At 42.0% G+C, this 24,185-nt stretch overlaps 1 protein-coding gene across 2 annotated transcripts in view; it reads right to left on the bottom strand.

Moving 5' to 3' along the window:
* Nucleotides 1–1,630: 1,630 nt before the first annotated feature.
* ADGRA1 (adhesion G protein-coupled receptor A1) overlaps nt 1,631–24,185 on the bottom strand; it is a 322,886-nt gene continuing 300,331 nt past the window's right edge. For both annotated transcript variants that reach the window (XM_082225336.1, XM_082225337.1), the window contains 2 exons: nt 9,086–9,187; nt 1,631–5,554 (listed from right to left, as the gene is read on the bottom strand). In XM_082225336.1, the coding sequence (XP_082081462.1) occupies nt 4,333–5,554; nt 9,086–9,187 (1,324 nt within the window). In that variant the 3' untranslated portion in view covers nt 1,631–4,332. The remainder of the gene's footprint in view (nt 5,555–9,085; nt 9,188–24,185) is intronic.

Genomic DNA, 24,185 nt, shown 5'->3' with positions numbered 1-24,185 from the left:
ACCACAACCCACATAATCCCTGACTCTTGGCCATGCATCCCACCCATCTACATGGACTGGTAGCAACTCCTCAGGGCCTGACACAGTACCCTATCCCAGCCCTGTTTAGAGATGGCAGAGCCCTGCTTTGAAAAGTCCTGTCTCCCTGAGATATGATCTCTGTGTACTTCTTACGAGCTCCCAGGAGGTGTCTGTCCCCTGCCTGAAAAAGAATGCTAGACTGCATGGATCTCGATGCGACCCAGCAAGGCCATTTTCACGTTCTTGCGCCATAATAGTTACCGCATCCCACTGCCTATAGTAGACCAAATATAAATAATTTTGAATATTGGACAAAATGGGTTTGCACTTATGCATGGGATATAAGAACAGTTGGCCAATGGGGTTGGCCAATGTTGTGCTTAATGGTCCTTTAAATCTGGAAATGTTTGCTTGAAAAAGCAGCTAATTAGAGAAAATAAAACCCACGAATGGTACCTTGCATTACAGCACAGGATGGCAGCACAGTATTTCACATCGCGCCTGTCAAAATGCTTCTTCCATAAAGTTACATTTTAAGGCTCACATGGTTGGCACACTGTCTTACACTGGTAGCAAATTGTTTTAAAAATGAGTTGTTAAGCAGTATGCCCACAACTAAAAGACTACCAGTACCATAGAATGCTACATCACTACCCTCATCCAACAAAATATATACGCAGTATATAGGATTCCATCCATGTTGCCTGGTAAAGAACCTGGAATCCTGGTCAAGTATTTGGTAGACCAAGGAATGAATTCCGACTCCACCCCTGATCCTGGTGTTCAGTGGGATTCCAGTTTTGTTTAAGCAGGTTATGGTGTGCCACCCCAGATTTAGCATTGGGTTAGATATGTGTTTCCTCATTCAGCTAGGGAAGATTACTGAGACAATGTGTCTGATTCCAGGAGCTGGCAAGGGAGCATATGAAACACATAAACTATGCTTATAAGCAGAAAAAAACAAAAGAGTGAAACTAACTTTTTATATAAATATTTGTATTTTTTTAAAAAAGAGAGTCAAAAGCGCAAAAATGAATGTGGGTCACATCTGATGTTACAAAACATTTTTTAATTTATTTAATATCATGTTCTCCTACTCTGCAATTATATTGTATATTTTCTTTAAAAAAAAATAATGCAAACAGATTATTGCATAACATGGTTTCCAAATTAGCCCAGAAGTATTTGCTAACTTTATATTCAGACACAATACGGAAGTTGTATCATCAATACTGAATGTTAATCTTCAGGAGAGGTCTGTAACAGAAGATCGTTTGTGGAAAGCAGCACCCATTGAATTATGTAGTTTCTCGTTTTGTTGGACAGAACAACACTGGCAATAGAAACACAAGCTGGAGAACCTTAATGATTTTGTTCCTGAAACGTGACTATTTCACTTGGACCTCGGTGTGTGTGTGTGTGGACTATTTTGCATAATTCTAGAGACCTTCTATGACTTAGCTATTACAGAGTATTATAAATATCACTGAGATACAGAGATGTGTCATTTAATATAATATCTACGCTTATATAGTTGCACTGATGTTGTGGGATGATAGTAACATATACATGGAAAAAGGAAATGATGAAAAAGAAATTATATTATGCACACGTTGCAAAATACTGTATTTTAGATCTGAGACAATTCAAGCATATACAGCATATACATTATAAAGCTCAGGGTATTTTTTTTCCTTTTTGCATCATCTAAAAGAAGCAATCATAAAAAGGCTGAATACTGTTCAAAACTCAACACCCACCTAGTGCATTCTGCTTTGTTTGCCTTCGAAAGATACACACAACAGCAGCAACAATGACAACGACAACAACACACACACAATGGATAATTATCTGCTGTAATTTACAATATATATTTTAACTTTATAAAAATACAGAAAGGAAAAAAAGGAAATTCCTTGCACTCAGATACTGAGCATTAACCCTTTGAGTACTAATTCCCACCTGCAAACACTGCAGAACACATTCATCTTGACACACATTTTTATATAACATTCCAACAATTATAATAATCATCTGTTATGTACACTGTAAGGAAATATATTTTTACATATCACAAATGGGAGGGATTCATAACATGCTGATAAGAACACATAATGAGTTGAACTCTGCAAAGATCTTGACAAAATAATCCCCTATAAAGTAATGCACATCCCCAGGGAACTGCCTAAATTAATGTAATGGATACTTGGAACGTGTGTGATATGTCTATAAATTTTCTTTTGGCGGCCATATAACATTGTGCTTGTTGCATTTGTTTTTTATTTGTGGAAATATGACTCTCTCTCTCTTTCTCTCTCTCTCTCTCTCTTTTGCTGAAGGCTCCTTCTGCCCTGCCCTCTGTGGCTGTATAGTGCCATTCATTTTAGGTCATCAATTTATAACCAGACTGTATTGAAAGTTTTTGATTTTTTTAAATAAAAAACTGGGTAATTATAATTCTATTTTTCGTTATCAGTTGGAGCCTTGTGTCCAGATGTTCATGGATATCTATTTTGTTTTTTTGTGTTTTTTTTTTAAAAAACCAATCCTTTGCCTAAAGCTTCCTGAATAGAGAATGCTACTGACCCTAAAATGTCCTGCAGCTGAGCAGAATAATTCAATGAAAAGTCATGCAATTGAAGGTCAAATCTGCATGGAAGTACACAGACAACCCTGAATTTGCTTTGGCAGAGGACGGAAGGGCATAGGATGGAAAGGATTTCACCCAAAATGTGGAATTGATAAATAAATATATTTAAAATTATATTTCTTTATAGTGCAATCCTATGCACGCTTACTTGGAAGTAAGGCCCACTGCATTCAGTGAGGCTCACTCCCTAGAAAGGGGATTTTTAAAAAGAAAGGAAAGAAAGAAAGAAAGAAAGAAAAGAATTGCAGTCTTAAAAATGGATAGATTCCCCTTTATTTGAGTACTCTGGACTACATTGTTATTAGTATTGCATGTACAAGTCTTTCCTTGTACACAGCTCCAAGTCAGATGAAGGGAAGGATCCAGTAACAACTCAGTACTTTGATGTCCCATTGGTTTCAGTGGGGTAGATTTAATAAGCACATTGAGTGATTTCCCCTTTTCCATTAAAAGCAATGGTCCTCCAAAATGCTGAACTTGGGCTGGATGGTGCCCTAAGTAATTCGTTAAGTGCATGACTGTAGTCCTCAAAGAGTTAATGATAAACTGTACTTGGTGGTGCTGTTTATAAAAAAGACAGTTGTAGAACAGCTTGCAGGTTGGTTCCAGAAGGCATAATTACAAAGAAGTGAAACTCATGGAGACAGTTGCTATTACACTGCACAGTGCCACATACAATGAATAGTGCATGCTCTGTAGAGACATTAGAGTGGACCCTTATCAAAGCTATCATATAACCTTATACAAAGGATTGTGCCACTTAAAACTAGTGCAGTGGTGGGTTTCTCTCCCCTCCCGTTTTTCATAGATTCAAAATGCTCTAGAGCAATACCAACATGAATAGCCACGGCCTTTTACAATAAGGTTTTTGGTTCCCCTGCCCCTGCATTTCACACATGGTAACACTAGAAAACAGCAAATGGTATTATCCCGACCTGTGTGTCATGCAAAATAAAAATAAAAGGAACAAAAAGAAGTAACAACCAACACAGCACCATAGATGTCAACAAGGGACATTACCTAGTATTCCTCTCCAGCAGAAGAGAGACGTAACAGCGACTGTACACTACATGATTTTACAGGCCGTATGCTACAGGTGGTCTTCATAGGTCTAAGGAGCTGTGTTAAACCTGGTTAGAAATTCCTCCTCCTCTTTCACTATCGTAACTTCCAAAATTATCCCCCACCCATAAGAATGACGAAGGAAAGGCTGATATGCATTTCAAAGTGGCTGATGCTAATGCAGAATTGTTAAAAATATATAATAAAATAAAAGGAAAGGAAAACATTGCTGTGAGTGGTAACAAAGGATATTGCCTTGTATTCTACTCCCTAGGTTTATTTTCCAACACCCCCCAGCCCCCACAACTATGTCCCATAATTCTTTTAAAAATAATTTCAAAACCACTGCTACTTTTTAAAAGCCTCTTCTTATTAAGAAAACAATAGGTTGAGAAACCTGTACAATTTACTGATGCACTATGCAAACATGTAGAATCTTACTCAGGTTAGAAGGAAAACAAAGGTTAACGGTGCAATCCTATGCATGTCTACTCAGAAGTGAGCCTCATTGAGTCCAACGGCGCTCGTTTCCCAGGTGTGTATAGGATTGCAGCCTAAGATGGTCTGAGCTGCAAAAGGAGAAGAGCTGGGCTGCCCAACTACACAGTAGTTTCATTCTTCCAGGGCCCCGTTTTGATATTTCCTGTACTGTCTGAACTGTAGATCATGGCTTCGTGCAGGTTCCCCTTTAGAATCCCATTGTGGCTGGTTGTGCTAAATGGTAAAGACTGGGTCCGCGGGTGCATCTCGAAATGAGCTGCATGGTGCGCTGTCTCGCTCTCTGGCACCGCGGCACAACTGTAGATCACAGTACTTGCATCACTGCTTTCCGGCTGACTGATGGTGGGATATGGGTCGCTTTTCGCACAACACGCCCGCCTGTGGCCCGTCTGGCCGTCATGCGCACTGTGCGGACTGTCTGTGTGTGAGCTGTGGATGCTGCCATCAACGCTGGAAGGAATGTGGTAAGCGTACTCTCTTTCCCCCGCAGACCGATGCCGGCTGAAGTAGCGTGGCTTAGTTCTGCTTTTCAAGCATCTGTGGATGTGCATGTTGGGCCTGAAAGTTCCCTCGCTGTGTACATGAATGTGAGCGTCGTCTTCCAGCAGCTGATCACAGTGCATTTTCGCACAGCACGGCGTGACGGGTGAAAGGCAGTTGACGTGGTTTTGAACAGCTTGTAGATTTGTAAGTTTGCAGTGGCTAGCAGCTGGGTGATTAAAAACAGCAGATTTAGCAGGGCAAGGCGATTCTTGGAGACACGGGACATGGACCTGGCTTTCCCCGTTGACGTTAACCTTTGGCCGGACATTAACTTGCACTGAATATGTGTTTCTCCGAGATGGGCAACAGGACCACCAGCAATGCCAGACATCATCTCGCTTTGCACAGTGATGGATAAGGATGAAGAGCCCCAAGGTAACGCAAAATGCTCCATAGAGGCAGCTGAATATCATATCCAAGAAATGTCCTTGGGAAACAGCGAGTGCACCAAAGGTCCAAGTGGCGGTAAACAGGAACAAAGTGAAAGCCGCAGCTCGGAGCTGAGCCTTAAATGAGTGCTCATTTTCCAACAAGGAAGAAGACATCATTGAGCATGTCGCCTGGGAGACAGATCCAGAATCGGTGATGTGGCTGTGGCCAACCTCGGGACTTGCCAGCCTCTGCTGATCTTCCGTCCTTTCTTTCAACTCGTATTTGCGCTCCGGGTGACGCCTCAGTTGCACGTACGTGCAGAGGAAGTAAACACAAGTCACCAGGACAATGAAGGCAACTGGTCCATAAAACGCACCGAGACTTGGCTCCCATGCCATCCAACAACTGTAAAAGGGGGAGGTGGGGGGGAGAATAGATTTAAACAAAAAGAAAGCAAATTAGTAGTTTTGATCACATTAGTAGTATTGAATGCGTTCTTCTGATTGTTCCATTATTGCAAGCATTTATGCTTGATTCCCTTCCCCACATCTGTTCTGGGGGTTCTCCTGACCGGCCCCCTAACAAAGCAGATTGGGTGGGTGGAGGAAGTTCCATGGAGCCAGCAGGAGCCCTTGCCTGGCTTTCAGTAGTACACTAGGCTAGTTGAATCCAGGTTTTATTTTCTGCAACATGAAAATAATACAATAGCCTTAGAATGGATGGGATGCATTATTGTATTGCACCTCTATTTATTGCCTTAACAGCCCACCTTTTTCTCCAAGGAGACCAAGGCAGTGTACATGGTTTTCCCCTTCCTCATTCCATCCCCACAACAACCCTGTGAGGTAGGTTAGGCTGAGAAGAAGTGATTCGCCATGAAGTTCATGGCTGAGTGGGTGATTTGAACCCTGGAAGTGAGGGAACTGCCAGAAGGCCCTCGGAGCTGGACCTCAGTGTCAATGCTGAATGATGAGGGTGGAGATGCTCCTTCAGGTACACAAGGCCTCTCCTCTACATTACCGAGGATGCTGGTGTAACCTTCTTTCATCATGCAGTACAGCTAGTTGGGCTGATCAAATATCTTTGGTGGACTTGGAAAGAACACACCTTTGAATCTATGCTATGCTCTTGGGCACACAAAACTATCCAGGTATTTTCAAATGCTTAGCTTATCAACAGTTTCATCCAATAAAAACAACACAGGATCCATGTGTGCATCCCTAAAAAAAAAAGCCGGGGGGGGGGGAGAAATCAAGATCTATGCAATTTATGCCAAGGAATATTGGAGCAATCCCCAGTGGTAGGATGCTGCTATTTTCAAGAGGAGACACTTCAAAAATCAGTTCCATAAAGAGCACGCTAATGTCGGGGCATCTACGTTTTTTGTAGTAACGCTATTAAAAATGAATAAGGCACGCAACCCACTGTGCTGTTGCTTAATCTGTAGTGCACACTCTCTCTCTTTCTCTCCTATGCAATTTTATCACCCCACCTGCTTCATGGTTTTCTGCTCACATTGTGATATCTGGTATTGATTGCCTGTGATTAAAGTGATTAAACTAAAGTAGTACAGCCTCTGCAACAGTGCCAAAGGGAAAGTCTCTCGCAAATTTATGAACATAAATAATGAGATCTTTTAATACCCTGTTGATTATAAGTGATTGTCTAATCACACGTGCTGAAATAAATAAGTTTTAATATGATAGAATTTGCAGAGTAGCAGCCCTCCCCAACGCCCTGGTTAGAGGAGTCTGCCGGAGCTCTTCACTCATCTAATGTCTTGTTTCTAAAAAAAGGAATTTACTAAAAGCATTTTCATAAAGTCAGAGTGCGGTTTGCTTTCATTTCCTTACATGTTAAAAATGTGTATAATGATTATATGCCAGGCATTACAACAGCACTCTACACCAATGCTTTAGCACAGCCGTGGCCAAGCTAGTGCCCTCCAGCTGTTTTGTACAAAAACATCTGGAGGGCCCCAGGTTCGTGAAGGCTGCTTGAGCGCGAACTGAAATACATGACCTTCACAGCATCGTTAGCGCTGAACAAAATGCTGATGAGAAGCCAGTGGTCCACTGATCGGGGACATGCACCCCGATGCAACTGAGCCTTGTACATGTTTGGAGCTCTGAATCGTGTATATTTTTAGCAAATGAACTTTTAATTGGCATTCTCCTTACTCTCCTTCTCTCAGGAAGCCCAGGAGAAGCCATCTGCTGTTTGAAGGGTCGTTGAGCCCGTGTGCAAACAATTCTATAAAAGAAGAAAATTGATACTTGGGGGCTAAGAAAACAACGAGGGGTATAAAGTTTAAAAAGCAATTTAGCATACATCAGGCCACACAGCCTGGAGCTTGTGCTCTTTCTATGCGATTTCCAGATTCAGAAAAGCGCCGGTGTGATGCACTGTCTAGAGTGCTGAGTTGAGCTGAAGGAAATCCAGTTTCATATCATTCCTTGGCTGTGAATCTCGCAGGGTGGCCCTCGCAGCCTCCCTTGGTTGTTGATAAAGCTACAAGGCTACTCTCAGCTACTTGAAGAGCAGCAGACAAAGTAACATGTCGATATTTCCCCACTCTTTTAAAGAAAAAACCTTAATCAAAGGAGGTGGCAAACCAGCCTTTAATCCAGTCAGCTCAGGCGGCACTTAATTAATATTAAGCTATCTATCACAGTTCATTAGAAATACAAATATATTGTGTATAAGCGGGGACTCCTCTAAAAAGGATTCTGCTCAGTGCTCCAGCCAGCTTGGAGCAGGAACCTTACAATGCTGTTCAGACACCATGAGGAAAGAGGGCAGTTTCAGGCCCATAGCTATACTAGTGGGAGACTGTTCTGGGCAAGGTAAAATGTTCATTTATGTTCTACAGTATTACATAAATCTCCAAGGAGTGTAAGGTGGCAAACATGGGAGGTTAGGCTAAGTTGTGACAGAGAGATGACCCAAGGGGAGCTTTGTGACTAATAAGGATTTGAACGTGGCTCTTCCAATCCCTAGGCTGAATTTTCAACCACTACACTTGCTCTCTTCCTTTCCCCTCCTCCTGAAACATCCTTGAACAACAATGACATGTGTGTGTGTGTGTGTGTGTTTGTTTTAACCTTATATCACAAAGCTTCCTCCCTCTAACCTTAACCTTCTCCTCCAGAATATTCTCTATAAACTGTACAGGGCTGGAACAGGCCACTTCCACCCCAACATTGCCTTTGTTTCCCCCTCAGGTGAAGGTCTAACTCAGGCAAAGGCAAACTCGGCCCTCCAGATGTTTTGGGACTACAACTCCCATCATCCCTAGCTAACAGGACCAGTGGTCAGGGTTGATGGGAATTGTAGTCTCAAAACATCTGGAGGGCCGAGTTTGCCTTTGCCTGGTCTAACTCCACAATACATTAACTGCAGGCCTTGCAGCTGCATCAGGGAACTGGAGATGTTTACTTGTAGGTGCCAATGAGTGCATTTCTCTTACTGCCAAGGGCAGTGTGAGAGGTGGCAATTTACCTCAGGAATGTCACTGAGGAAAGATTAAAACCTACCTCCTTGCAACTATATACCCTCACCTTGCCTGCCCCTGAGGTTAGTATTTTTTTAAAATGTAATGTGTAGTTAGGGACTGACCCCTAAAGATCTAGTGGCTTAGATGTTCTCTCTATAGTTTCTTGAGAAGTCCCCCCCCCCCATGTATAGAGGCTCAACAGCAATCAGTATTCTGGGACTCCACATGTACTTGTCAGGCTGTTTCCCCTCAGCCAGCCACCCCAGATTTTCTTTTACATCACAATTGAATATACTTCTGCATATCTAGGCAGTCCCCTAAGTATATTTTTGGGTGGCCCCATTTCACTTTCAAACGTATAACCACTCAACCGTCTAAGTTCTCTATTAGCAGGAATGATGATAGGATATGACAGCCTGAAAGCATACTGAAATACTTACAATTGCGCTTCTGCGTAGTTTTTTATCCCGTAATTATTTATGTTGATTGCCGCTGTAATTCCACATATAATAAAAGGAACTCCTCCACTAATCAGATAAAACCTGTTAACAGATAATATTTGACAGGTGAATTTTCAGTTGAATAGAATTCTTCATAAAAATGATTTTTCATGCTTGAAACGGTGAGAAAAGCCCAGGTAACTTAGGTCATTAACTTTAAATGCTCATTAAAATTAGAAATAAAAGAACATTAAAACATACAAAGTGTTTTAGGAAACAAGGTGTTCATCTTTATAATACAACGTTGGGAGTATCTTTGTGATATGTCATTCAAAAACTGGAGTTCAAGAAGCAAAATTATCACTTACATGTAAATTTAAAAAAAACACCATATTAAATATGGAAGAATATTTTATAATATTAAGAAAGTATGAAAGATAGCTACGGTTTTCCATTTTTATACAGAACACAAAATCATTTTATTCTGAATAGCTGTGCCCAAACTAAAACGTTGAAGTTAATCTCATTTTCTCAGGTAGCATTGCAACATTTACATAGGTAGTTATTTAACTCTAGGGAAGAAAGAGCTTCAAGAAAAGAAACACAACTGAAAGGTCTATTAAACCAAAGAAATCTTCTTTTTTATAGCCATTAACTCGGCAGCATCTTTCCAAACACCTCTAGTTGTCAGGAATTCTTTCCTTGAGAACTAATGACCTTCAGCAGAGCTATGGAGAAGGAGCCAAGTATTCCCTCCAGCGGCCTAATCTAGGGGCAGAAAAATCACCAAGCACTTGACTTGAGACCCCAGACATTTACAGAACAGGGCTAGGGAACACCTCCCATTTCCCAGTTAAGCTGTTATTATGTTTAATACTGAATGAAAGCACAAGATCTAGGTTGCAGTCTTGCTTGATTATGTCATTACACATGCTAGAACTTAGGATGGCGACAATGAAACCCTCCAGCTGCCAGTTGTTAAAAAGAGTCATTCCTCAAATGGGAGAGATAGGAAGCAGAGCCACTCCATCAGTTCTGCGGAGAAACTGGCTCCATAAGACTCCAGCCCAACTTAGTCAAGATAAGAACTTTTGAGATTTGCTGCCCTTTTCCAATTCCCTATTCCCCATTCTTTCCCCCCCCTCTTTTGTGTTGTGTATTTTCGATTGTAAACCTGAGGGCAGGGACTCTTAGGCTTCTGGGAGCCTTTTTTATTGAAGCGCTGGAAAAAAATGACCCAAATCAATCAATCAATCAATCAATCAATCAATTGTGGGTTTTCCTTTGTGGGCATCAAGGTATGGGAAATATTTTGCAGAAACTTGCTTATATTAAGGTAAGGCTCTTTCTGAGACCATGTCCAAACATGTAATTCCATAACATACTTAATGAAATTAAATCAGAATCAGTTTGGACAGGTGTCTCAGCAATGTGTCCTCTGGTGGCACTCCTCTCCCCACTCTTTATGCTGATGGGTCCCAGTGGGTTTAGTGGGTTGCAATGGTGGCGGTGGCGGCAGTGGCAGAGGCAGCAGTGTTGCTATCGACATACCATCTGGCTTGGAGCCACCATTTGGCTTTTCCTTTCACCATGTCCTGGAATGGCATTGTGAGATGGAAATTAGAGCAGTGATTTCAAGCCACGTGGGACATCAGCCAGGCCCCTGAGGTCCAAGCAGCAGCCTGGGCAGGGTCTCTGAATGTATGCCAATGTTATAATTTTGAGAGGAAGGGGACTAATTAATAGGTGTCCATCTTTCAGGGCACTGCTCTCTAGCTCATAGCATTAAACCATTATTATTTTACAAGGACATGTTTGTCACTGAGCCTGTGTTGTAAATGACAGATTCTCAGAAAAGCTGCTGTTGTGGCAGGAAGCATAAATGGAATCCAAGGATGAATTGTAAGATAAGGTTACCAGACGTCCCCATTTCCAGGGGACAGTCCCTGGATTTACAGATCAGTCCCATACAAAATCCATTGTAGTTGAAAAGTGTCCCTGGATTCATTGAAAAAAATCTGGTAACCTTATTGTAAGAACCTGATTAATGGACTGCACAAGAATTACTGCCTGTACGTTGTTCTCCTCATTTTGCATTGCCGCCCCTCTGCTCCACCTCCTAGTAATATTCTTTTGCAACTTGCATGCAATTAAATAGTGAAGGACATGATATCGCACACTTAACTGGTTAAATACCACTTGCTTAATTCTTCAAACCAAATTCATCCAAGTGCATGGAATGTATGTTAAATTGTCGCAATTAAGCAGCAAATAATTACCACGCTCTATCATTAAGCTAAATCAGTTTCCTAGGGAATGTCTCTTATAAAAAAGACCCATCCTAATGTATCTCCCCCAAATTCAGCTTAGTACAGCCGATGAGAATTCTACATCTGAGCAGAATTCTCCCCAAAGCACTTTCCACAGAAAAAGCTGTTGTGACAGTCTTTGATGCCATGACACCAAAATACCCAGGTTACACAATGCTGTTTTATAAGCTTCAGCTTGTAAAGGGGTTTTAGTACTTTCACTCACATCCAGACCCTAGTGATGGTTCTCTATTTATTTATTTTTTAAATGTATTTTTCAGTATTTCTATGCTACTTTTAAACTATACTAGTTCTTAAACCAGTTCACAATAATGAAATCAGTTTTATAGCTAGGTGATGCTTCCCCCCATAGTAAGGGACCCAGATTCCTCCATTTAAAAAATATACAATATTGGGGGGGGGGAATAAGGATCACAAGATAAGGGTTGTTGTGAGGTTCTATGCCGGGGTCAGTAAACTTTTTCAGCAGGGGGCCGGTCCACTGTCCCTCAGACCTTGTGGGGGGCCGGACTATATTTTGAAGGAAAAAATTGAAAGAATTCCTATGTCCCACAAATAACCCAGAGATGCATTTCAAATAAAAGGACACATTCTACTCATGTAAAAACACACTGATTCCGGACCGTCCATGGGCCAGATTGAGAAGGCGACTGGGCCGGATTTGGCCCCCGGGCCATAGTTTGCCTACCCATGATCTATGCCATTTTGAGCTCCTAGGAGAGACAGTGGGATAGAAATAGATTGTTATGAAATTAGAAATGACAATGGACACCACCTCTCCATATGCAAAAGTCTGAGAACACCACCCGGCCAAACACCTTTTCAAATACCACACTGCACTTCCAATTAGCTACTGTCTCTATAATCCAAAATAAACACGAGGAGTTCTAAGATGTAGACATTGAAAGACTTGATGTTTGTATGATTGACTTTATATTTTCTTTCCTTCTAGAACTGCAAGGTCCAACAACTTAAGCCAGCAACAATATAGTAGCTTACAGGGAGTCCCAAATACCAAACAGCCACTCAAATGGCAGAGCTGGTTCATGAACAATGCCCGAGGATCACCTGCATAGCTAAATACTAAGCTATGTTTAATTCCAAACAACATGTTAAATACATATTTTTATTTAAGGCACATTTTTTAAAATGAAGATTGCATTATCTGGGGATGGGTGGGTTATGAGATCAGAGCAGGCATGGAGGAGCAGTTTAACCTTTTATGCCCCTGCTGCAGGCCTAAGGAAAATCCATAGTATATCTTTAGGGGCAAATCGGGTTCTCCCTGAAAGAGGGCACATGTTGCAGTGAGACCTGGCAACCAAACCCTGTCTTGTGGGTGGGTATGATTGGATAGCCACAACACCCAATTGATAGGTCCCTTGATGCAGGGTTTAATCAGGCCAATGGGACGCAGGCTAAACGGATCAAGGGACCTATATATACCCATGCACATGACCCAGAGCTGCCTCTTTCGGGGCGTGGATCAGAACACCCGCTCACCTCTTCCTACTTTTAGGGTTGTGCGCTTGACCTTGCTATGCCATCATGTGTTGTCTGTTGTTGGGACAGGGGAACAACAGGAATTTCCCCACTTGGCTGATTGGCTGGTGCCATTTGGATTTTGCCTTCCACGTAGCAAATCGTCACAACTTGTAAGGTTGAGGATAGGCTCTGGTTCAGGTGATAGGGATGAGGGAATGCTCTCGCCATCTCTATGTGAAGGGTATTCTGTTGAAGGAATCCAGGGACTCAATGGTTTGGTCAACCCTGTGAGGGGGTTGTTCCTGTGCCTGAGTCCAGGGGGACATCTGGGTGGTGGACATAGCTTGTTCCCAGCTTTCCACCTATCCGGGTGTTTACCCTAGGCTGACCTATGCTGGTGCCCTGGGTCAGCGCTACCTGCAACAGTGCAGGGAACAAATCAAAGTGAGTGGAGCTATGCAACCACTCATTTGCTGTAATCAATAAAGTTGTGGCCTAAATTCTGCCAAAAACCAAACCAAAATTTGAGTCTTGTCTGAATTTATTTAAGGGTGAGGTTTAAACGTCTGAACACACAAATCCTCCATTTTCACTCAAGGTCTGAGTCTGTGCAGAAGCCACTAAGACATTTGTCCAAAATGAGCTGGAATGCCTTCATATTACCAAATCTGTGGGAAGAGGTGAGGTAGGAATTCAACAAGCAACTAGCCCATTCAGATGTAAAAACATTTTCCTACTTTGAGCTCTGAACATGCTAAATGAAATAATACAGTGGTACCTCAGGTTACATATGCTTCATGTTACTTCGTTTCAGGTTACAGACTCCGCTAACCCAGAAATAGTACCTCGGGTTAAGAACTTTGCTTCAGGATGAGAACAGAAATTGTCCTCCAGCGGTGCGGCAGCAACAGGAGGCCCCATTAGCTAAAGTGGTGCTTCAGGTTCAGAGCAGTTTCAGGTTAAGAACGGACCTCCGGAATGAATTAAGTACGTAACCAGAGGTACCACTGTACCTCATTCTGAGCTTCATATGTGCCAAATATTGATATTGCTCAGGTGTGTTAGAAAGCATGGGACAGCGAAATGTGCCATTCATTATAGCAATCTCCAGCCCTGTGGCTCTTCTGCCCCTTTGCTACACATGAGAAAACACATCCTAGAGATAGTACAGAGTGAAGTTGAATGCATTCAATGTATCTGAGCTACACTGCATTGATATCCAGCCCAGCACGCTGCCCGCCCTGTCTCATTGCCAAAAGAAAATTAAAATACTGTCTGGAGATGACAGGCTGTACGAATGATTCCTCACTGTACTACCACAGCTCTTAAGGGATTGAGAAAGAAAAACAACAACAACTTTGAGATATACGGAAAAGAGAAATCCCAAATGAAAGAAAAATAAAATACTCAAAAGCAGTAAAGGAAGAAACAAAAGATTGTGAAGGAAATAGCTTTCTTGTAGGAAAAAGACAAGAGATAAGATAAAGGCAAGTTCTAAAGCAAATAATCTAAACCCCACATCATTCCTGTTGTGCACAATTTACTTAAATTAACAGATTAACATCAGCAAATGTGAAATTGGACTAGGATGAACTTCAGTTTCAGAAGAAAATTTGTGTGAAGGGGGGGCAGATATACATCCCAATCCTATGTATCCATTGTTACAAAGGATTGCAGTCCTAGACTGAAAAATTCTGTGTGATGCCTGTGGAGAAAATGAAAATAAGATATTTAAATATGAGGGAAGCATGAAGGAGTAGAAAACTCTGAAGCAGGTGAGGTTATGGGTTGTTAACTGGATGAAAGAAGGTACTAGGATACAGTATGAAAAACCAAAAATGATTTGTATGCAGAATTGACTGCCCATTGCTCTTTGAGAGAAGCAAAACCAGTTGTTCTTCATAAAAGATTTCATAATCTATAAGGGAGTGTAAGGACAGACAAAAACCTACATTCAGGAATGTATTTAAGGTGCAATTTCACTGAAAATGCAATCTCATTTTGGACAGAAACTCTGCAACAGAATACCAGAGCTACTGCACAGCTCCCATTTGTTCCTTGGCAGATTGCACCCTAAATAAGTAGTGATTGGCTAAAATGATTCAAGATCTCCAATAAGACCTATAAGAATAGCCAGTTCACCGGATGGATTTGACAGATGCTTGCACTAGAGAAAATCTGTTTGCATACCACCATGAACCACTGCATTCAATTGCAAACAATTAGGCTTTCCAAAAACGTTGATGCCTTGTGTAAGTATAAAACTAGTGTAGGTAGAATCTTTCCATCCAACCCTAGAGAGGTCTCTGCAACATCAGACAGCAGACCATTCCACTGTTTGTCCCTGTGTCAGTGCAAAAATAATAATAAAAATGTCACTGTCCCTTCATGTCACTGAATACCATCCTTCTTTAATCATTATGAGACAGGGGAATTCCAAATCACAGACCACTTTTCTTCTGCCATTCATGTTGATAAATAGGATGTGATTCAAGTTGTTCTCATTGCATTCCAGGCTGTTAAATAAAACCAAACATCTCAAAAAGTTGAATATGTGACTCTGTGTCAGTTTTGGCTATTTACGCACAGTTGCTTCAGCCTGATATTTACTTGTTTATCTGTAAACTGACTTTCAGGGCTATACAGCTTTCTCAAGGCATTTCACATCATAACACAAAGTAAAACAATAATATACACATTTTACAATAAGAGTAACAACGCGGTTTATTTCATCAACAGAAAAACAGAAAAGCAAAATTAAAACAGCAATAGGGATTAAAGTATGCTTAGTGGACCAGTCTCAATAAGTAAAAAAGAGAGCCAGGTCTTCACAGTTCATTCAGCAACAATCTGCAAGGGAGATCCACAGAAGGGAGTTTGATAATGATGGGGCCATCACTGAAAAGTCATTTCTTGTAACAGCCAACCAGCCTGCAAGTGGAGCTTCTATAGGCAATCTTAAAGGTTGAGAAGGTTCAAATGGATGCAGCTGAGTTTTTAAACAAGCTAGTTCCAAGCTGGTCTCGGATTTAAAGGTACTTACCAGCACTCTCAGTTGAGTCTGGAAGTGCAATGGAAACCATTGTGTCAGAACTGAAGTCATATACTTCAGTTGCTTGGTCACTGCAAGCAACTAGGTACTGTATTCTGCACCAGTGGAAGCTTCCGGACTCTCTCCAAAGGCAGTTCCTCACAGTGTGTGTTGCAGAGTAGAGTCTACTCTGGTGGTAATACGCACACTCAACATCAGATCAGTTTGCCAAATGTAAATGCTAGAGCAGGACCTTCTCAACCCTTCCCACAGCGCCTCTCCTCAAAGACAGAAGCAACATCCTCGCCAGAAAGCAGAACAAAGAAGAACCCTGGGATGTCCTCAAATAATGTCACAGCATTTAATTCTCCTTGTGGGGGGAAAGTGGTGCACAGGTCTGCCAACTGCTCCTCGGTAATTTGCACAGTCGTAACCAACTCTGCTCCTTTTCCTCACGTGATCACAGCTTTATTGAGGTAACACACTCCTGGCTGCAAGTAGTCAACAGTGAGCAGAGGCAGCTGTGGCAGAGACTCAACTGAAATTAAGAAGCCACAGCAATGTGGCAAGCAGGATTAAACAGGGTGGCAGTTGCTGGATAACTGCCTTCCCTAAGTGTGTTGGTGATGAGAAATAGCATAGGGGGTTAGGGGTGCTTCTTGGCCATTCCAGCTCACTTGCCGCCTGAGGCAAGAGTCTCAATCTAACTCATGAAAAGGGCTGGCCTTGCAGTCCCTAAATCCCTGATCCAGACTGTCATAACCACAGCTCTGCTGAACCCACCACCAACACCTTTCACAACATTTTTCATAGTTTATTCAGGTTTTCCCCTTGTCATCCTAAACAGTACAGTTCCTTATTTTTCCAACCACCCACCTTCTCCCAGTTTCTTCCCCACTACCCTCTTTAGGCATTATCATTGCTGTCATTAAGTTATTTAAAAAGCCTCCTCCTGAAGTCTACAAGCTTGTCTTTATTATGCATTTAAGAAAAGTAAGTTAGCCTCGGGATTGCTCCCTTTCGATACATATCCCAGTGTGGTACTGAATTCTACAGGCCAATACATTTCTAAAACTACCAAAGAAATGAAAAACAAAATGACATCAATGATCATTCTACAAAACCAAACACTTTTATTCACATGTGACATTTTAGATGGATTGCCTCTGGGTTGCTTGGACTCGGTGATAATCCTTAGATTCTCAAACCGAAACCATGTGCTTCTTCCAAGCCTCAGGTGCTGCTTCATTGTTTTAAATGGAGACAGCAAGACATTTAACACAATGTCCCCTGTAGCACTCTGAGAGCTCACAAGGGTTTTGTTTGCCCTGTAGCAGATGGAAGCTAGAGGAAATCCAGCTGAAATGTCACATTCAAATATGAACACGGGTTCTTTCAAATATGAAAAAATAAAATAAAATTGCAGACATTATGGCATTGTTATAGTCACAAGCAACTATCTGAAGGATGATGAAGCATATTGCCAGAAACTGGAAGCCTACAGGCAACGAAGTGGATGTTTAGATTAAATAGATATGTTGAAATCAGACTTCAACACTACTTTTCAGTCTCTGCTTCACCATTAGAGTGGCCATGGGAGAAGATGTGCTTGGCAGAATTCTTTCTCTTCTGCAAATCTTAGAGGTGCTCACAGTCACAAAACTTCCAAAGCTCCCTTCCCCATATGGGGATCAAACCTGCAACCTTGGCATTATCAACACTATGTTCTGACCCTCGCCACTGCAGTCCTTGTCCTCACCACAACTAACCCTGCTGCCACAATGTTCTGGTACTGATTTTGGAGGCGTGCAGGGGGGTGGAAGAAAAAAGGTAAGTCCTATTGGAACAAGCTGAAGTCCAAAGTGAAAGAGGGATGCCATAACTGGATACCAGCCTAGGCCTTACTGAGAATATATGGAAAAGAGCAGCAGTGAGTGCAAAGGGGGGGAAAGGTGTGTGGCAGACCGTAGCAACTCACTCAGTGCTTCTTGTCTTGGAAAATCAAGCCTTTTTACAAATCAGCTTATTGAATCACAAAGCCCCTTGTGAATTACACAATCCTTATCCTAGTCCTACATAAATATATATCATGAGTACACCTGAACTAATTCTGAACTGATGAATAGGCTTGACACATATTTATTCTTCCTCACCCTGAACATATAAAATGATGAAAAGAAAAGATAATACCATCCAGCTTTACAACAGCCCAGAATGTTAGATATTTCCATTCAATAGGTTTCCAAGGAAATATGCTTATGCTACAGAACAACAACAGCGACAAGCCTTTCTATCTACTGCCCCAAATTCTACCCATGGAAAATCTCTTGTAACTCATTATATCTACAGAAGATTGGAGGCACTGATATGATGGCTGGCCTCCTTGCCTTACCCAAAGGTTCTTTCTTTCTGTTGACGGTGCTCCGAGGGAAACAACAAGAATTAATCCTGACAACCTTAATACACTATCCACTTCTATGAATGTTTTAGAAGGTTTGCCAGAGAATGTCATATAGGCGAAATTTCCCCCAGCCAAACAAATGGAGCCTGAACAGAAATGCTTATTTGGAAACTTTCCCTCTGGGTTCAGAACTACTGCTGCTCTTGTGTTCCATCAGATTTGCAGCTGTTTCAGCAGGTTTTCAATTACTTTGGCCCAATCAGCAAGAGCCAGTGGGTATATTCTGACCACATACGATGCACACTGAACATTATGGTGGGTAAAGGGTATATGATGACTGGCTTTGTCTGACTGAATGATAATGCAGTTTACACTGCTTTTTGTTTTTTAAAGCCCACTATGTTCCAAGGGACGCAGGTGGCGCTGTGGGTTAAACCACAGAGCCTAGGACTTGCTGATCAGAAGGTCGGCGGTTCGAAGCAGAGGCTTGACAACCATATGTCAGGAGTGCTCTGATGGTGTTTCCTGCTTGGCAGGGGGTTGGACTCGATGGCCCTTGTGGTCTCTTCCAACTCTATGATTCTATGAATCCCTGTGACGGGGTGAGCTCCCGTTGCTCGGTCCCTGCTCCTGCCAACCTAGCAGTTCGAAAGCACCTCAAAGTGTAAGTAGATAAATAGGTACCGCTCTGGCGGGAAGGTAAATGGTGTTTCCATGCGCTGCTCTGGTTTGCCAGAAGCGGCTTAGTCATGCTGGCCACATGACCAGCTCCCTCGGCCAGCTCCCTGTACACTGGCTCCCTCGGCCAATAAAGCGAGATGAGCACTGCAACCCCAGAGTCGGTCACAACGGACCTAATGGTCAGGGGTCCCTTTACCTTTACATTTATGTTCCAAGGGTAACATGTGATATATATATAAAATATATGTAGTTTTTACCTTGTTGCTAGTGGGGCGCAGGGCACAAATTCCTAACTATATGCATCATTCATAAATGTTCCACCTGCCCAGGAATTTTTGATTTTTAAAAGCTTTGCCTATCAAATAGAAAACTTAAATGGGACAAGAAAAACAACAGTGTGTGGAATTGCACATAAGATTAGTCCTGCCCAGAAAAACTGTGAAGTCTTGGAGGACTTGTAGAGACTCACCTATTAAAGAAGGCTTCAAGGGTGCAATATCCTGCCTTACAGCAAAGAGTTAGATTTGGTGACCTACTTGGTTTGTTGCAGCTACAAGATTTTATAACTCAAATGTTCTGAGTTTACATTAATCTTCTTCTATTACCTTTTTATTGAAATTTCAATGCAGCACTGTGGCACTCAGCAAAGAATTCAAAGGCGCTGCCATTCCAACATAAAGCGATACAATGGTGATTGAACTGCAACTATGAAAAATATATAATTCCCCAGTACCTTTCCCAGCAAAGGCAAGTTCTAACCTGTTTCTATATCACATCTATTGTGATGAGGCAGCACCTTTGGCAACCTTAAGGAACTGCAACTTCCAGGTTTTTCCAGACTTAATTTTCAGAGCACACTGCTCAGTATTTCTGCTTTTAATGTTTGTTTAACATTTTATTGTTTGTTTTTTTACTGCATTTTGATAATATGTGCTTACTTTTTGGCTTGCGATTTTATTAGTGCAATTAGTGCAATTAGTACAAATTTGTTATATTAAGTGGCACCTAAGTTAAAAACACACACACAAATGCTAGAGAACTGCTATCCTAGCTGTCTTGATTTGTCAGAGGTGAGAGTAGACCAAAAACTTAGGACAGAGCTTTCCAAACTTATAATGTTGGTGACACACTTTTTAGACATGCATCATTTTGTGACACGGTAATTCAGTTTTACTAGCAAACTGGAGGTTAAACTAACCCCTTTCCACCCCTGGCAGGAATGCAAGGAGCGTCCGCATGACACACCGACACACTGCAGCCGTCACACTACAGTGTCACAACACAGGGTTTGAAAAACTTTGCACCTCAGGAAGTCCAGCAGGAATCTGGTTGAAGTAAACAATGCCAGCTGGTGATGATGTCACAGGGAGATGCCAGGGAAGGAAAATATCAATTCAGTTAGGGTTATTAAAAACAAATTTCTGAACAAAGAAGTAGAATGCCAAAGTAGTAAGTTAATAAATAAATAAGTGTTGTGGGGGGGGGGTGAGAGAGAGAGAGAGAGAGAGAGAGAGAAGAGAGAGAGAGAGAGATATGACCCCTTCATGTCCCTTCCTAGTTGTTTGTTCATGTAGGTTCAAAGTAGCCTTATACTGACCCACATCTTCAAGGTTAGTCTTCTGTTCCAGCACAAAAGCTGCATTTGCATTGTTCCTATTCTGGCAACAGATTAGTATGTGTCTTGCCTCTATATGCCTTGCCCTTTCTGTTCTGAATTCCTGTCTGCATGTTTAGTCGAAAGAAAGAAAATGGCTTTATTATTCTGGTTCATTCCCAAAACTTTCCAAGAACAACATGATCCATGCTGCTTTGCAATTTGTTTCCTTTGACGCCACGATTCTGATACATCACCTTTTATCTAACTGCAAGCTCATCCATGCATGGACAGATGAAGACTTTTAGCTGCTAAGAACAGTTATCATTGCCTCTGACCTCACTATTCATTTATAGTAATCTCGGGATTGCAACCAAACTCCCGGTAAGTATCTTAAATCCAGATACTCAGAAGGAGAAAAGGAGCAACCTGAATACAATGCTAGATTTATTATTTGGGACACTTCTCTGGTTCTTTTGCTCAGTTCTTTTTCAAGCCTAGATTTTACAGCCTGCCGGAAAGACAGCTGAGCCAGAGCTTTGCACGCTATTTCTCAGGTGAATTTATTTTTGGCTGCTTCACTTTTCGTTTAGTATGTGCAAGGTGACTTGGCATACACTTGCTGATTTATGGGATAGATTTATAAACATGGTAAGTTACAGATTGATGGGAGAGAGAAGACTATGTGATGGAGGACTAAGCAAAGGTCAAGTGCCAGTTGAAAAAAGAGGCTGCTGCCGAGTTTGTAGGCTGATGAGATTAAAGCAAACCCCAGTAAAGGTGATATACAGCAAGCAACCGGAAGATTTAACACGCAACATGTCAACTAAATAAAATACTAAAATATCTGTGCAACAATTCACAATGTATCTTCAGCTAGGCTCTACCTTTTTATCAATAGCAGCTCATTGCTAGGAGCAATAGTAGATCATATTGCGAGACACAAACAAGATCCTTGGATGAGGAACTATTTTGCTATGCCTTCATTGCTACATACACACAGGCTTCCCATAGCTTATTGTGAGGGAGACACCATAAAATGTGGGGGGGGGAATGTGCATTGCTATGAGTTGGGGGGATCAGTCTTGATGGTCTCTGTGGATCCCTTCCAGGCCTTTGATCCTGTACACAGCAAAGGATAGAGTCCAGTAGCAGAGGCTGCTGAACCTGCCAAGCCAGTTCCTTTGTTAAAGTACTGGTTTGGTTGGCTACTTAAGTGTTCTCACCAGCACGCCAAAATATGAACTAGGTTACAAGAGTCACAACTAAATGATGGCGCACTCCAGGCTAATGGATGGTTTTTCCTCCACTCTCCTCAGCTAGGTGCTACATAGGAGAACAACAGCCAGAGTTGTGTATGAGTGAGTTGGAAGCAAGCTGGATGCTGGAGACAGAGGGACACATTTTCCTCTGTGCTGAGCATAATACGGACTTTGGGGGCTTCTCTCTAACCCCCCCATAAGCTGCGAGTTGCCTTCATAAGGATTAAAGGCTCATTTATACAAATCTTGGCCAGCACTGAGAAGCCAGCTTGTGGGAAATTTATATATGCTCACTTGAATTAGGTTGCATAAAAAGTTGCAGATGCTACACATCTGTTAAGCTATAATATGGGAGAAATTAATCCAATAATAAATTAGTTCCTGAAAAAATAAGGTCCTTTTGGAGTAAGTCAAAACTGCTTGAAATATTTACTGTGCAGTTCCATTGCTCTTAATATTTACAAATTGGACAAACGTATAAGGAAAACTATATTATAGGGGGGAAATCACAGGTGAAAGACAGAGCAAAGTTAGCATTTAAATATCAGAGCTTCTATGTGAGTTCAATGAGATTTCTTTCCTTGTGCATTCTGGACATAGCCAACATGCTTAAGTTGAAGCTGCTCAAGATAGTTGGCAAACATGGTACAAACCATAATCAGCAGAGTGAGATTTCCTGTCTGTCAGGTTTTGCATGCATTTATTCATAAAGTCCATCCTTCTGCATCCTTCTGCTTTTTCTTTTTTAAAAAAAAGCTGCATAAAAATGCATTTAGCACATTTATTCACGAAAAATGATTTTTTGTAGTAGGTTCCCCTCCTCCAAACTGCATGTGACCTACATAGATGACTGGACTACGACAGCCATATATGTAAGATCATGTGCAGTTGTGTTTTAGGGGACCTTCCATAGCTCTTAAGCTCTGGGCAGCAAATCAGGATTTTAAACAGATCAAGGACGTTTGCTGTGATGCAGAGGGAAGCGAATAAGGTTAGCATAGGAACCGAAGGATCACCAGAGATGGGAAGCAGACACAGGATTTGCAAAGAAAAGCCACTGCAGCAATGTTTGAGAAACAGATTTGGTGTTCTGTGGCACAGTTTATGGTTGTGCTCATCATTCCCTTTCCCTTCATCCTTCCCCCCTTTTACTCCGGTATGGCGCAAAGGTCCCTCCCGAGGCAAGGTAGGGATCCAGGCTTGTGGTGGGGGCATTGCACTGTGAAAATATTAAGGGCAAGAGAAGAGTCCTGATGGATCAGGCCAAAGGCCCATCTAGTCCAACCTTCTGCTCTCATATATGCCTGTGGGATGCCAGGAGGAAGGACCTGAGGACAACAGTGCTCTCCTCACTTGCAGTTTCCAGCAACTGGTATTCAGAGGCATATTACTTTGTGCAGTGGAGTGGAGTCAGTTAGAGTGACTGATGGAACCCATAGCAGAATAATAGCAATAGCAGCAGTAGTAGTAGTGGTGGTGGTAGTAGTAGTAGTAATACAGTGGTACCTCAGGTTACATACGCTTCAGGTTACATACACTTCAGGTTACAGACTACGCTAACCCAGAAATAGTACCTTGGGTTAATAACTTTACCTCAGGATGAGAACAGAAATCGCACGCTGGCGACGCAGCGGCAGTAGGAGGCCCCATTAGCTAAAGTGGTGCTTCAGGTTAAGAACAGTTTCAGGTTAAGAACGGACCTCCGGAACGAATTAAGTACTTAACCCGAGGTACCACTGTAATAATTTATTGTTTATATACTGCCCATCTGACTGGGTTCCCCTAGCCAATCTGGGTGGCTTCCAACAAATGAAAACACAATAAAACATTAAAAACTTCCCTATGCAGGGCTGCCTTCAGATGTCTTCTAAAAGTCACATAGTTGTTTACGTCCTTGACATCTGATGGGAGGGCATTCCACAGGGCGGGTGCCACCACTGAGAAGGCCCTCTACCTGGTTCTCTGTAACCTCACTTTTCTCAGTGAGGGAACTGCCAGAAGGCCCTAGGAGCTAAATCTCCAGGCTAAATGATGGAGATGGAGCCGCTCCTTCAGGAATGCAGGGCCAAAGCCGTTTTTTGGCTTTAAAGGTCAGCACCAACAGTTTGAATTGTGCTCGGAAATGTACTGGGAGCCAATGTAGATCATTTGAAAGCAGTGTTATATGGTTCCAATGGGTGCTCCCTGCCACTAGTCTGGCAGCCACATTCTGGATTAGTTGTGGTTTCCAAGTCACCTTCAAATGAAGCCGCATATGGAGCGCATTGCTGTAGTTCAAGTGGGAGATAACAATCACATGTATCACTCTGGTGAGAC

This window comes from Podarcis vaucheri, assembly GCF_965113315.1.
Source record: "Podarcis vaucheri genome assembly, chromosome: 5".
NCBI lineage: Eukaryota > Metazoa > Chordata > Lepidosauria > Squamata > Lacertidae > Podarcis > Podarcis vaucheri.
Note: the sequence above shows the minus strand (reverse complement) of the source record. Positions and strands in the feature narration are given on the sequence as shown.